The 14,682-nt window shown below is 47.3% G+C and overlaps 1 protein-coding gene across 1 annotated transcript; it reads right to left on the bottom strand.

Moving 5' to 3' along the window:
- Window positions 1-13,441: 13,441 nt before the first annotated feature.
- Window positions 13,442-14,377, bottom strand: LOC116828558 (olfactory receptor 51G2-like). The gene has a single exon (XM_032786885.2). It carries the CDS (start codon window positions 14,375-14,377, stop codon window positions 13,442-13,444), a length of 936 nt encoding a protein of 311 aa, XP_032642776.1.
- Window positions 14,378-14,682: the final 305 nt, after the last annotated feature.

Below are 14,682 nucleotides of genomic sequence, written 5' to 3'. Positions count from 1 at the left end.
CACACAAAGGGGGCTCTTGTTCAATAAGAAGATATTAGGCAGGGTAGGAGTGAGTTGTGTCTGAGTCACTGTTGTAGGCAGATTTCTGACTGCATTTCCAGAAACTTCTGGAATTGGGTGTGGCAGTTTTGGATATACTCCAATAGGTTCCCCCTTGCTGGGGTCAGACTCCATCAGGGCAAGTACTCAGGGCAGCTGCTTTGCAAAGGGCCACCTGTTCTGTGGGAATTGGGAGAAGCTGAGCCAAGGAGCGAAAAGCAGGCTGTTTCCCCTGACTCTGAAGCATTTTGCAGCAGGTTCATGATATTTGTTAACCATCTAAGAGCGAAGCATGGGCAGGGTTAAGTAAAGCAAGGGGAAACTGGAAGGGAAAAATAGTTTCTTCACTTTTTAATTGCATTCTTTGAACCTTATTTTGATTTGAGCTGAACTGTTTTGGTTAAATTGCCCCAACCAGTATGATTTACCAGCTTTTCTTTCCATGTAGTAATGGGAAAAGAGTCATTTATGTTTTGCCGTTCTCAGCTTTGTATTTTCTTGTGCCTGGGGTTTTGGTTATCTATATACTTAAGTGAGTTATTGGTAAAGCTGTTACCTGCCTGGCGAGAGAGAGATTCCTACAGGCAAGAGGAGGGAAGATGCTGTTTTAGACTCAACAGACTATCTAGATTTGGTGACCAAAGACTCTCACTGAGACTCAGATGAACTCAGTCTAAGCTTTTGGGAACTCTTAGTTTCTTCTCACTGTGTTTCTGTGGGGACTGAACTGTTCAGATTTTTATCTGTTGTATTTATTTATGTTTATGTATAACTGTGAAGATAACGTCTGTGGATTATAAAATAGCCATGTCATGCTGTAAGAATTAGATTATTTGTTCCTTTATCATAAAATTTTCATTCCTTTACTTCCTTTTGGGACTTGAACATGAGGCGGTTCAATCCTTGTTGAAAATCCTTAGAGACTGAACTCCGTGTCTCCAGCTGTTTTCTATGGGAGTTATTTTTTAAGACACTGGAAAAGGGCAATGAAGTGAAGTCTAGCCTACCCAGAGGTTACCCAGGACCTTAGAAGGAAGTTCAGAGGGCCTGCAGCACTACATCAGGCCCCAAGGGGGCACTCTGGGGTAACACATCTGTAGGCATGTGGCCAGCGTGTGCTGTGCTGTTGGAAGCCATTACCAATGGGTGGAGGTCAGCCCAGCCCCCAGGCTGCTCTAAACTCCACTGAGGCAGGGGGAGAACAGGCCAGTGAATCAAACCACTTTAACTGGACCCTTGCCATCTGCACTCTCTGGAGCATGGGGAGTTCTGCTGGCACAGCAGAGTACTCGGGGGTGACAGTGCAAGATAGGTTGTGGATTTCTAAGGGGAGTATTGAAGTCTAAAGAAGACACTGGGAGTTTCAGCACAGTCACCAGATCGGTGCTTGTGAGCCCTGGAGGCTGAATGGCTCTAACTTCCAAACAATAGATCATCAGCCACCAGGGCCTCATCTTAGACTGTCTGGCTGGGGGAAAGCAGTCAGAGGGCAAAGGTCAGCTCCACACCTTGGCCCTGTAACACAGACATGGCTGAGCAGCACAGTGACTGTGCCCAGGCTCACACAGGTTTCAGCAAGTGCTGCTTCAATAAGAAAGGGGCAGGCAGATGGGAAGATGCTCAGACACACAGGAAAAGTAGGCTGAGTCTCAAGGGCAACCTGGCTTTCCAAAAGAATGTAATTTGCACCAGTTCCATTATGTATCTCCGGAGCAAAGCCTGTCTAACTTAGCTTGTCATGATACGCGAGAAAGATGACAGCTGCCTGTTATTTTAAAACCAATTTCTCCAATGCTTTGTGGTTTTTTGCTAATAAATCTCTTTGTTTTAAGGAGGGTGGGGGTGGCAGTATAACTTTTGTCCCAGGTACCCGAAGGGAAGAAACTGAGTTGTCCAGTTGGACCTGCTTAACAATAATTGATTAGCATAGAGGGGGGTGTTGTCCCACTCTTAGAGCAGGATACAATTGGGAGATTCCCCTGATGTAGGAAAGGACATAGTTTAGAGAGTAAAAAGACCATATATCTCTGTTTTACTGTGACGATCTTGATTCTTCTTGGCCAGCGTATATTCATTTTGAGTGCATATAAGCACTGAGAGTAATAACTTTTTCAAGTTGCATCCAAGATAGTGATCCACACAAGACAATGATTCATACAGTCATATGATATGATTCATATGATAGAGGACTATAAAATCATGACTGATGTGGGGAAAGTAGATAAGGAAGTGTTAAAGCAGCAGAGAATCCTGTGGCACCTTATAGACTAATAGACATTTTGGAGCGTGAGCTTTCGTCTGTTAGTCTGTAAGGTGCCACAGGATTCTCTGCTGCTTTTACAGATCCAGACTAACACGGCTACCCCTCTGATAAAGGAAGTGTTAATTAGCCTTTCTCAAAGCACAAGAACTAGGGATCACCAAATTAAATTTATAAGCAGCAGGTTTAAAACAAACAAAAGGACGCATTTCTTCACACAACACACAGTCAGCCTGTGAAATTGTTTGCCAGAGGATTTTGTGAGGACCAAGACTATAACAGGGTTGAAAGAGAACTAGATACATTCATGAAGGATAGGTCCATCAGTGGCCCTTAGCCAGGATGGGAAGGCATGGTTCCCTAAGATCTGCTTGCAAGACACTGGTAATTGAATGACAGGGATGGATCACTTGCTGATTACGTGTTCTGATAGGTCCCTCTGGAACATCTGTCATTGGGCACTGTCGGAAGACAAGATATTAGGCTAGATGGACCTTTGATCTGACCCAATATGGCTGTTCTTATGTTCTTAAAGAGCCATAGAATTTCAGGCCAGAATGGACCATTTGATCGTCTAATCTGATCCCCTGTATGTCTCACGCTGCAGAATTTCCCCCAGTTACCTCTGCATTGAGCCCAATGACTTGTGTTTGACTAACACAAAACTTGTGTCCATCTAAAGTGTATCTTCCAGGAAGGCATCCAGTCCTGGTTTGGAGATATCAGGAGAATCCACCACAGCCCTTGGGAGTTTGTTCCACCGGTTAAGCACCCTCACCGTTAAACATCTGTGCCTCATTTCCAAATTTAATTTGTCTGGATTCAGATTGCAGCAATTGGTTCTTGTTATACTTTCCCCTGTTAGTTTAAAGATCCCGTTAGAACTCAGCATCTACAGAGGGACAAAATATTAGTACACGGCCATCAAGACACCTCTCAGCCTTCCTTTTGGATAGCTAAGCAGGTTCAGCTCCTCGGATTTCTCATTGTCTGGTATTTTTCCAGCCCTTCAGTCATTTTTGTGGCTTTTTTTAGCACCTTCTCCTATTTTTCAATTTGGGCAGCAGACCTCATAGACTCATAGACTATAAGGTCAGAACGTACCATTATGATCATCTAGTCTGACCTTCTGCACAATGCAGGCTACAGAATCTCACCCATCCACTTCAATAACAAACCCCTAACCTATGTCTGTGTTACTGAAGTCCTCAAATTGTGGTTTGAAGACATCAAGCTGCAGAGAATCCTCCCGCAAGTAACCCGTGCCCCACGCTGCAGAGGAAGGCAAAAAACCTCCAGGACCTCTGTCAGTCTGACCTGGAGGAAAATTCCTTCCCGACCCCAAATATGACGATCAGTTAAACGCTGAGAATGTGGGCAAGACTCATCAGCCAGCAGCCAGGAAAGAATTCTCTGTAGTAACTCAGATCCCATCCCATCTAACATCCCATCACAGAACACTGGGCATACTTAGCTGCTGATAATCAAAGATCAATTGCCAAATTAATTGCCAAAATTAGGCTATCCCATCATACCATCCCCTCCATAAACTTATAAAGCTTAATCTTAAAGCCAGATATGTCTCTTGCAGTATTCCAGCATCGGTCTAACCAATGCTATGTACAGAAGTAAGATCCTCTCCCAACGTCTACTCACTACACCCCTGTTCATAGAGCCAAGGGTAAGTTGGAAATGACAGAGGAGGAGAAAGAGCTGGGTGTATTATTCAGCCCCAGGATGGCTGTGAGCCATCAGTGCGATGTGGAAGTGAACAAGGCACATGAGATCCTACAATGTGTCAGGCAAGCTAGGGAAGTAGTAGTATGATTATAAAAGGCACTGATGAGATCTCCCCATGAAAACTGCGTCAAATTCTGGCCACTCATTTTGAAGACAGATGAATTGAGACTGGAACAGTGAGAGGCAGGGCTCTTAGGATTGTCTGGGGAATGGAGGACCTGTATTATCTTCTGACTGAAAGAGCTTGGCTGGTTTAGCCTAAGAAAATGCAGGTTGAGTGGGGCTCAGATTACTCTTTAAATACTGTGACACTCTGCAGACAATATTCCCCAAAGTAATATCATTCCGATATAATTAGGATGCATCCGGCACAAGATATGTAATGTGAGGTGTCTATGGAAAAGTTATGAGTTGCTGAATATGATCATCATATTTGTATGTGTGTATCATTTTTGTATCTGGAGATAGGAATATTGACTATGGATCTTTATTTCAAAGGTGTTTGCACTTGAGTAACTCCCACAAAGCTTTACTCTCAGTCTGCCTGCACACTTTGAATGGCCTATTCAAGTTGAATGGCCAATCAACAAAGACAGTGGACGAGGGGGAAAGCTCATTTTCACCTGACGAACTGTCCTGGAGACGTTTCAGTTAACCTATGAATAATGGCTGCCATGACTCAAAAGCACACATGGGCATGTGGTTAGATCATATGATACTGAACTCCATTTTGGTACATGTATTTTATCAAAAGGTGGGCTGGGAACTTGGCTTGGAACAAAAGGGCTCCCACCATATGGGCTGTGGGTGGAGAACGTCAACTCTTCCTAACACCCCTTGCTGACGAGAGCCTGTCATTAGCACAACCCCTTTTGATGAGAGAGTCCTGGGCCCCTCCTCTAGCTTGGCAGTAAGAGGAAAACTCAGGACATGCTTTTAGAGAGTGAAGAATCCACAGAGTGTTGCCTGGCCAAACAGAGCCTGGCTGGGCTTTCCTCAGTCTGCTCCTGACCCATCTGCTCCATGAGCAAAGAGAGCCACTTTAGCACTAGAGATAGATATCACACCATGCATCCAAATTTTCATCATCATCAAGTTTTGGGGTAGCTGGATCTGTGGGAGGGGGTTGTTTGGGTCCAGTACAGAGCTAGCAGCAGAAAGTTGGAGCTGAGCTTGGGTCACACGTCTTTCTATTAAGAGTGTTCATGGCCTTGCTTACCCGGTGTGTGAATGTCTCATGCCTGAGTAAGGGGAGGAGAATCGCTGAGCTGTGCCTGAGGAACCAGTAACTCTGTGAGCCAGTCTATGTTATGTCCAGTTGTCTGTGGTGTAACGTTGCTCCTTGCAACAAAGGGCTCTGTATCCCAGTGCAGAGGAAAACAGTTTTTCTGCCACGTATGGACTGTGTGACCAGAAATGTCCACTGGCTAACCCTCAGTGCCTTCATTTGTGGGTGTTCTGCTTGAGATATGAACAGCAGTTCCAACTTTGGGGATTTTACTGGGAGTCTCACACTATTTCTCACTTTCTGAAAGACTCAGTTTCTGAAATCAAGATACTTCATGGGAATCTCAGCTTTCAGTTTTCCTAAAAATGTTTATTTTAAAAAGTAACTTGCAGAAAACCTAGAAAACCTGAAGCAAGTGCAACACAAATGCTTGAAAACCAAAGGCACATGAAAATAAACACCACATTAATGTATTTTTAAATCTCGTTATTTTAAACCAATCTCATGTTTTTTGGATGTGCGACCCAATACTTTTTTATAGGACTTGGCGATACTGTGTACCTAGATCTGAAAAGCAACTACTAAAAGACAGTGAAATTAACCACAATTTTTTAAAGTACATCAGAAGCAGGAAGCCTGCCAAAAAATTAGTGGGATCACTGGACGATTGAGGTGTTCAAGGATCACTCAAGGAAGATGAGGCTGTTGCAGCGATGCTAAATGGATTCTGTGAATTGGTTTTAGCTGAGAGGATGTCAAGAAGGTTAGCGCAACTGAGCCATTCTTTTTAGGTCACAAATATCAGGAGCTGTCCCACACTGATTTGTCAATAGAGGAGATTGTGATTCTGTACATCATATTCATCATACTGGTATGATTGACATGATTCTGATGTAATTATGATGCATCAGGTATGAGGTATGTCTTGTGAGGTGTCATAGGAAATGTTATGATTTGCAGAACGTGATTCAAATATGCTTACTCTGGTAAACACCAACAACTAGCCTTTCAGATACAAAAATGAAGAAGCTAGAGAGTCCTGATGGCTCATTGACAACAACCATGGACCATGGAAGGCCATAGCCTTCCTGTGAATGTTTTATCCAGCCTGTGGATAATGGCTGCTATGACTCAGCAGGGCATGTAAGGGCATGGGACCAGACCATATGACACTGAACTCCATTTTGGTACCTGTATTTTTCCACAAACGGGGCTGGGAACTTAGCATGAAAGAAAGCGTTCCTGCACTATGGAAAAACTAGACAAGGTGGAGAGCCAGAATGACATCATCTCTTGGCCTCACTCCCCACACAAGGGCACTCCTAGAAACACCTGAGGAACAAAGACTGAAGAGGGTAAATGCTTAGTTTATTTGCAAGGTAGTCTGCTTTCATCTGTTTTCTATCACTTATAATCACTTAAAATCCACCTTTTTGTAGTTAATAAACTTGTTTTATGCTTTATCTTTACCAGCGTGTTTTGAGTAAAGTGTGTGGGGAGAATCTCAGCTCTGTGTACAAAGGCTGTTGCATATCTTTCCCAGAGCTCAGAGCAGCTCGGCAGCTTTTTTCTTGGCCCCTGGATGTTTAAACAGACACCAGACAGTGACAGGCCAGGTGTAATGGGAAACAACATCCATGTCCCTTCTCTTTATTGACTGTATCAACAGTCATTCTTGAGGTGGGATCAGCCACTGATATGGCCAACATGCCACTGGTTACCTGGCTGTCCATGAACACACTCACTTTGTTAATGCTGCTACCAGCCTTGGTCTCCTTTTCCCCCACTACAAAGTCCTCCCTCATCAGACCCTCGCCCATTGCTCCAGGCCTTAGACCCTGTCTTACCCTCTCTCCTATAAAGTGGAAATCAGTAGCTCATGTTGTCTGGAAGGTAAGGTTCCAGGATAGAATAGGTGACTTATGCCAGTGTTCTTCATTTTCCTTGTCATCTGTGCAGGAGCCGAGTGAGGAACCGACCCTTCATTTGACAAAAGCCCTGATTATCCTTGCACGAAGGTGTTTGCTTTTTACACTGTACGTGATTGCATTCAGCAGGGGCAGAGCCAACAGGGACACGTAGCCCAGGAGAATCTGAAATAAGGGGGAAGAGCACTTTCCAAAACTGTGTATCACAGACAAGCCAATGTCTGGTGTGTAGAAGATCAGAACAGCACAGAGGTGGGAGCAATAGTTCAGTGGTTTGAGCATTGGCTTGCTCAACTGAGCATTATGAGTTCAATCCTTGAGGGGACCAGTTAGGAATCTGGGGCAATAATTAGTACTTGGTCCTGCTAGTGAAGGAAGGGGGCTGGACTCAATGACTTGTCAGGGTCCATTCCAGTTCAAGCACTAGATATATCTCCATATATTTTACATTGTTCTTTACTATAGAGGATGTGAGGGAGATTCCTACACCTGAGCCATTCTTTTTAGGTGACAGATGTGAGGAACTGTTCCACATTGAGGTGTCAGTAGAGGATGTTTTGGAACATATTGAAAAATTAAGCAGTAATAAGTTACTAGGACTAGATGGGATTCAGCCAAGAGTTCTGAAGGACCTCAGAAGTCAATTTGCAGAACTACTAGCTGTGGTACGTAACCTATGGCTTAAATCATACTCTGTGCCAGATGACTGGTAGATAGTTAATATGATTCTAATTTTTAAACAAGGCTCCAGAGATGACCCCAATATTACAGGCCAAACTTCAGTACCAGGCAAATTGGTTGAAACTATAGGAAAGGGCAGAATTATTGGACACACAGATGAACACACTTCCTTGGGGAAGAATCAACACTGTTTTTTAAAGAGAAATCATGCCTCACCAATCTATTACCATTCTATGCGTGGGTCAGCAAACATTTGGGTGAAGGTGATTCAGTGGATGTAGTGTAGTTGGACTTTCAGAAAGTTTTTGAGAAGGTTCCTCACCAAAGGCTCTTAAGAAAAGTAAGCAGTCATGGGAGAAGATGGAAGGTCCTCTTATGTATCAGTAACTGGTTAAAAGACAGGAAAAAAAGGGTAGAAATAAAGGGTGAACTTTCAGAAGAGAGAGGTAAATAGTGGTGTCATCCTGCCCAGTTCCCTGGGCTGTCAGCAGACCAAGGCACCGAGGAGCTTCTGGGGCTGCCTCCTGAGGACTGGCCACAATTCCCTGGGCTGCTGGCAAATTGAGACGCTAAGGAACTGTGGGGGTTGCTGCCTATGGCTTGGCCAGCATTCCCTGAGATGATGAGCACAGGTGCACATGAGTAGGAGAGTAGGAAGCAGCCCAGGGAAACCAGGGAACCATCTGGGAAGTGGCCTGATACAAGGTCAGTGTTCAGGCCCTTGACTGAGACACAGGAGTTGGGCAGACCCACATCCACCCTGCACCCCATTCCCACAGTCTCTAACCTCTAGACGTTATTGGTGCTCACCCTTACCTGGACCACTAGCCTGCACAGCCCACTTGCCTTGATTGCTGGCCAGAGCTGACCCATTGGTTTCCTGTCCTGCCCTTACTGGGCCTGGGGCTCATGGATGGCTTAGCCGCTCTGCCCTGATTGCAGGATGGAGCCCAGTCATTGGTTCCTGCCCCACTCTGGATGAGGGCCTGGGGCTCAAAGGCTATTTAATTGCTCTGTCCGGCTTGCGGGTCATAGCCTACCAGCCATTGGCTGCTGTACTGTTCTGCTTGGCCGTAAGCCTGGAACACAAGGTGTAGGTTATTCCCCATGTTTTGAGCTCACCTTTACAGGTCTGCAGGAGACTGGAGAATGACAAGGAGGGATGACAAAGCAGCGTACAGCCCCTTGCTTGTGAAACAGCCTTTTCCCTACACTCTTCTCAGAAATCCACTACATAACCCTCACTGCCACCACTGACCACCCCTACATCTGCCACACACACCAATGTGCTGGAGTCACAGGGTTTCCCAGAAGCAGCTGTCACAGGAGGCTGTGGTAATAACCCTTTTATAGACAGATGTCAGAGGTGTTGCTCTGTGGAACCCTGACACAGCCCTGATCTTAGGGTCTCAGACTATCTGAGCACCTGGAATGTATTTATCCTCCTGCCACCTCTGTGAGGCAGGCCAGGGCTATTATCCACCTATGCAGAGGCTCAGAGACAGCCAGTGGCTTGGCCATGGTGACACATGGAAAGCAAATCTGTGACTCAGGAGAGCTCGGTTTTAGCAGTGCCTGGACCACAGGACCAGTCTTCCAGCCATCTGAGCGGTGAGAGGCCCAGCTGGATTCTCTTCTGCCACAGCAGAGCTCCCAAGAGCACTGCAGAGAGCGGGGATGGCAGGAGCCAGTTGCAGTGTTTGATTCACTGGCCTGTTCTCCCTGTGATGTTGCACTGCATGTGCTTTATGAAAAGATGCTTATGAATGTGAATATGATGTAATTGGAATATGTTTTATGCAAAAGGTTTCTTCTAAGGTATCATTAAAAAGCTTATAATCTACTGAGTTTGGCCATCCTATTTGTTTGCATGTATTATTTCTATGTCTGAAGTTAGGAGAATAAGATATAAACATATATCACTGATTTAAACATATTAAGTGGAAACCATTAAGTTTGCTTCAGGATTAATGAACTGTGAATGGCTCTGTTTACTTGCAAACCTTCTTGTGTATGTGTGGCCCAGCCCAGGAAGAATGGAGGCTGGGGTGTCACAGGACATGTGATCATGTCACCTGACACTGGAATCCATCTTAAATCTGGTACTTTTCCATTTAGAACAGAGGTGGGAAAACTACGGCCCGCGGGCCACATCTGGCCTACGGGACCCTCCTGTCTGGCCCCTGAGCTCCTGGCCCGGGAGGCTAGCCCCTGCCCCTTTCCCTGCTGTTCCCTCTCCCCCGCAGCATCAGCTCGCCCTTCCGCTGGCACAATGCTCTGGGCAGCAGGGCCACGAGCTCCTGGGGCAACACAGCTGCAGAGCCTGGCTCGACCCAGTGCTCTGTGCTGCACCATGGCGATGGCGTGCCTGGCCCCAGCTCGGCAGTAGGACTGTAACGCTGCCAGCCATCGGTGCTCCAGGCAGTGTGGTATGGTGGCAGGGAGCGGGTGAGGTTGGATAGAGGGCAGGGGAGTTTGGTGGGGTGGTCAAGGGGCAGGGGTGTGGCTGGGGTTGGGGTGGTCAGAGGGCGGGGAACAGGGGGGTTGACTGGGTTTAGGGGTCCCGGGGGAGCAGTCAGGAATGAAAGGAGGGGTTGGATGGGGCGGCAGGAGGCTGTCAAGGGACAGGGAGAAGGGGTGATTGGATGGGGCAGGGTTTCTTGGGGGGCAGTCAGGCAGGAGGGGGGGTTGGATGGGGTGGTGAGGGGCAGTCAGTAGCGGGTTTCTTGGGGCAGTCAGAGGACAGGGAGAAGGGGTGGTTGAATGGGGCAGGGGTCCTGGGGGGGCCATCAGGAATGAGAGGAGTTGGATGTGACATCGGGGAGCAGTCAGGGGCGGAGGTTCTGGTGACAGTCAGGGGAGAGGGAGCAGGGGGGTCGATGGGGCAGGAGTCCCAGGGGGCCGTCAGGGAACGGGAGACCCTCGTTGAGGCAGAAGTCCCAGGGTGGTCAGATAGGGGGTGGGAGCCAGGCCATGACTCCCTCCCCTAACTGGCCCTCCATACAATTTCCAAAACCCGATGCGGCCCTCAGGCAAAAAAGTTTGCCCACCCCTGATTTAGAAGGAGGGGTGGAGACCCAGAAACACAATAAATTTCTGCCTTGTGCCAAAGCTATACAAGGTGGCTGGAGCAGGACAAAGAGGTGGCCAGTCATGAGAAAATCCCTGCTTAACACCTAAGATGTCTGCTGGAACTAGCAAGAATTGTACTGGGGAAAGGGCTGGGCCCAGACTAGGAAGGAGTCTAGTCTGTGAAAGAAGCTTATTGGGCCATCTCTAAGGGTGAGATTTACCTGTAATCAGTTTCTTAATGTCTTAGACTTCCATGTGTTTGTCATTTATTTAGTTTGGTAACTTATTTTTTTTTCTGTCTGTTGTTACTTGGAACCACTTAAATCCTACTTTTTATATTTAATAAAATGCCTTTTGTTTATTAGTGAACCCAGAGTAAGTGATTAATAAGTGGAGGAGCAAACAACGTTGCATATCTCTCCATCAGTGTTATAGGGGGTCAACAATTTACGAGTTTACCCTGTATAACTTTATACAGAGTAAAAGGGATTTATTTGGGGTTTGGAACCCATTGGGAGCTGGGTTTCTGGGTGCTGGAGTCAGATAACCTGCTTAGGTGTTTTCACTTCAAACCTGCAGCTTTGAGGGTGTGACTCAGACTCTGGGTCTGTGTTTGCAGCAGGCTAGTGTGTCTACCTCAACAAGGCAGGGTTCTGGACGTGCCAGGCTGGCAGGGAAAATGGACTCACAGATAATTTCAACACATCATGTGACAATCCCAAGGGATCTCTGTGACCGAAATTGTCACACTCCCCCCTGCATCAGCAGAGTTTAGAGCAGCCTGGGGATTGGGTTGACTTCTACCCAATGGTAACAGCTTCGAAGAGCACAGCCCACTCTAGATAAGTGTCACCCCAGAGTGCCCCGTTGGGGACTGAGATAGCCCTTCAGGAACCCTGCCCTTCCCTCTAAGGGCCTTGCAATGACTTACTCTCAGCCTGGAATATTTAAGACCCCCCCTTTGTGGGGTCACATTAATTCAGTCTCCTCCAAAACACAGATTCTCCTACCCTAGAGCCCCATCCTCCTCCTTTACTCAGGCCCCCCTTCCCACCACCACACACACACACTGATTGCTGGAGTCAGAGTTGGTTCAGGCTTACCACACCCACTACTCCATCTCTTCCCAGAAGGCCCTGCCCCTTGTTGCTCCCCTTTCCCTGATGCTCTAGCCCCCAGCCATGTCAGAGCTAGATTGTGATAAGAGCTGCTCAGGAAGCCCAGAAAACTCTGGGGAGCCCCAGAAGCGCCACCATTCCTGGATTTTAAGTTCTGGGGGATGGGGACAGAGGCTGAGGGGTCCCCTTGAGTCTCCCAGTGCATTGCCTAGGACAGGTGGAGGGTTTGGGTCTCCTCAGATTGGCTCTGGATCCCTGGACAACTCTCACCATGGCCCAGCTCTGACTTCTGGTCTGGAGAGGGTGTGGAATCTTCACCAGTGAGCAGGACCAGAGGGTGGGGTGTTGGGTGAAGAGACGGGGCAGAGGGAGGGGTCCTCGTGGGAAGAGGAAGAGTAGGGGGAGAGGCCTTAAGGGGAAAGTGGAGAGGCAGTGGGGCAGGGCTCCTGCATGTGTCCCGCTTTTGCCTTTTGAAAAGATGGTCACTCGACACTGAATGGGCTGGGCTGGGACTGGAGCGAGATGTGCCTCTGCGGGGGAGTTGAGGACTATTTCCAACCATTTTCATTGCAGCACAAATGGATGGCGGGAGAAGGGAATCTGGGCCGGAGGCTCTTTCCAAGACTCCTGTGTGTCAGGCCCTCACTCGCACATGCAGCTTTGCTCTGCCTCAGTGCGGAGGAAGCTCAGCACATGTGTGCTGTGCAGAGCCATCAACAGGGCCGGGGTATGGAGGCAAGGTGCCTGAATATCTTCTCTTGGGTCTCCTCCATTCATCTTGTGTCTGATATGACTCAGTCAAAAGCACCTGGCTGAGGAGGTAGGGGAAGCATGGGTGACCGTGTCCCTTGAATAGCCCCTGTCCACAGCTGGTGCAGCGCTCACGGATCGCACAGCACCCAAAGGGCTCGCGAAGTGCCAGGACTGTGACTACAGATCAGCTCTGCAGCTTTTTTCATGGCCCCTGGACATTTAACCAAAGAAAATGGGACAGTGACAGGTCAGGTGTAATGGGAAACAACACTCACATCCCTTCTCTTTATTGAGTGTTTAGGCAGGACTTCTGAGGTCAGAGAAGCCACTGATTCAGAAGTTTAGGGGCCAACATGTAACCAGTCCCCTGGCTCTCCACAAACACAGTCACTTTGTAAATTCTGCTACTGCCTTGGTCTCTTTCTTTCAGTGCATCGTCCTCCCTCACTAGGCCCTGTCCCATTGCTCCAGGCCTTAGACTCTGTCTGAACTTCTCTCTACAGAGTGCAGATTAGTAGTTCATGTCTTCTCGGGTGAAAGGATGGAATAGGTGCCCTCGCCATGGCCCATGTTTTTAATGTCTCATGTGACCAGCGCTGGAGCCAGCTAATGAACTGATCCTTCACTTTTTGAATGCCCTGATTATCCTTGCACGAAGGTGTTTGCTTTTCACGCTGTACACAATTGGGTTCATCATGGGTGGGACCAACAGGTAAATATAGCCCATGAGAATCTGAAGCAAGGGAGAAGAGTTATTCCCGAATCTCTGTACTATAGACAAACCAATCCCTGGTGTGTAGAAGAGGAGGACTGCACAGAGGTGGGAGACACAGGTGCTCAGTGCCCTGACGCACTCCACATGGGAGGCAATGCTCAGCACTGTTTTCAGAATCATTGCATAAGATAGGAGGATGAGCAGCGAGTCCAACATGGCTGTGGAGACTGTGATAAAAAAGCCATAGATGCTGCTGACTCTAATATCTGAACAAGCCATCTTCATGATCTCTTGGTTCAAGCAGTAGGAACGGGAGAGGACATTGGCTTGACAGTATTGGGAACATTTCAGGAGAAAGGGCAGTGGGAACACTACGGCAACCCCTCTTAACACACACACCAATCCCATCTTGCCTATTCTTGGCAGGGTTAAGATGGAAGCATATCTCAGTGGGTGAGAGATGGCGATGAAGCGGTCAAAGGCCATCAACAAGAGCACGGAGGATTCAATGTGTGAAAGCGAGTGGATGAAGAACAGCTGGGCTAAACAGGCATCGAGGCTGATCTCCCTAGCGTTAAACAAGAATATGCCCAATGTTGTTGGCATGGTGGCTAACGATAAACCAATGTCTGTGACAGCCAACATGGAAAGGAAAATGTACATGGGCTCATGGAGGTCTGTATCTGTTCTTATAATAAACAGAATGACTGAATTTCCTGCTATAGAAATAACGTACATTAAAAAGAAGGGGACAGAGATCCAGAGATAGACGTCTTCCTGCCCAGGCATCCCGGTGAGAAGGAACACTGCAGAGTTGAAGCTGGTGTCATTGACACCTGACATAATGTAGTGGGAGCTCCAAGTAGTTTTGAACCTTTCCTCCTGAAAGGAAAAGCAACAGGAGACTAGATGATATTTAACAAGACATCTTTCTGCTCTCATTGTATTTCTAGAGAATCCCAGGAGCTCAAGGAATATCAGCAAAAACTTAATCTTGGATTTACACTAAATATAGGAAGATGGGCGCTCCCAGACTGGATCAGACCTGGAGTCCATCTAGCCCAGTATCCACTGGTCAGTTTGATATGCTTCAGAGGAAGCCAAATGAAGCCTAGCAATAGAAAGCTATGAGATGACCTGCTCCCAGG

This window comes from Chelonoidis abingdonii, chromosome 1 (assembly GCF_003597395.2).
Source record: "Chelonoidis abingdonii isolate Lonesome George chromosome 1, CheloAbing_2.0, whole genome shotgun sequence".
NCBI classification, from domain to species: Eukaryota; Metazoa; Chordata; order Testudines; family Testudinidae; genus Chelonoidis; species Chelonoidis abingdonii.
Note: the sequence above shows the minus strand (reverse complement) of the source record. Positions and strands in the feature narration are given on the sequence as shown.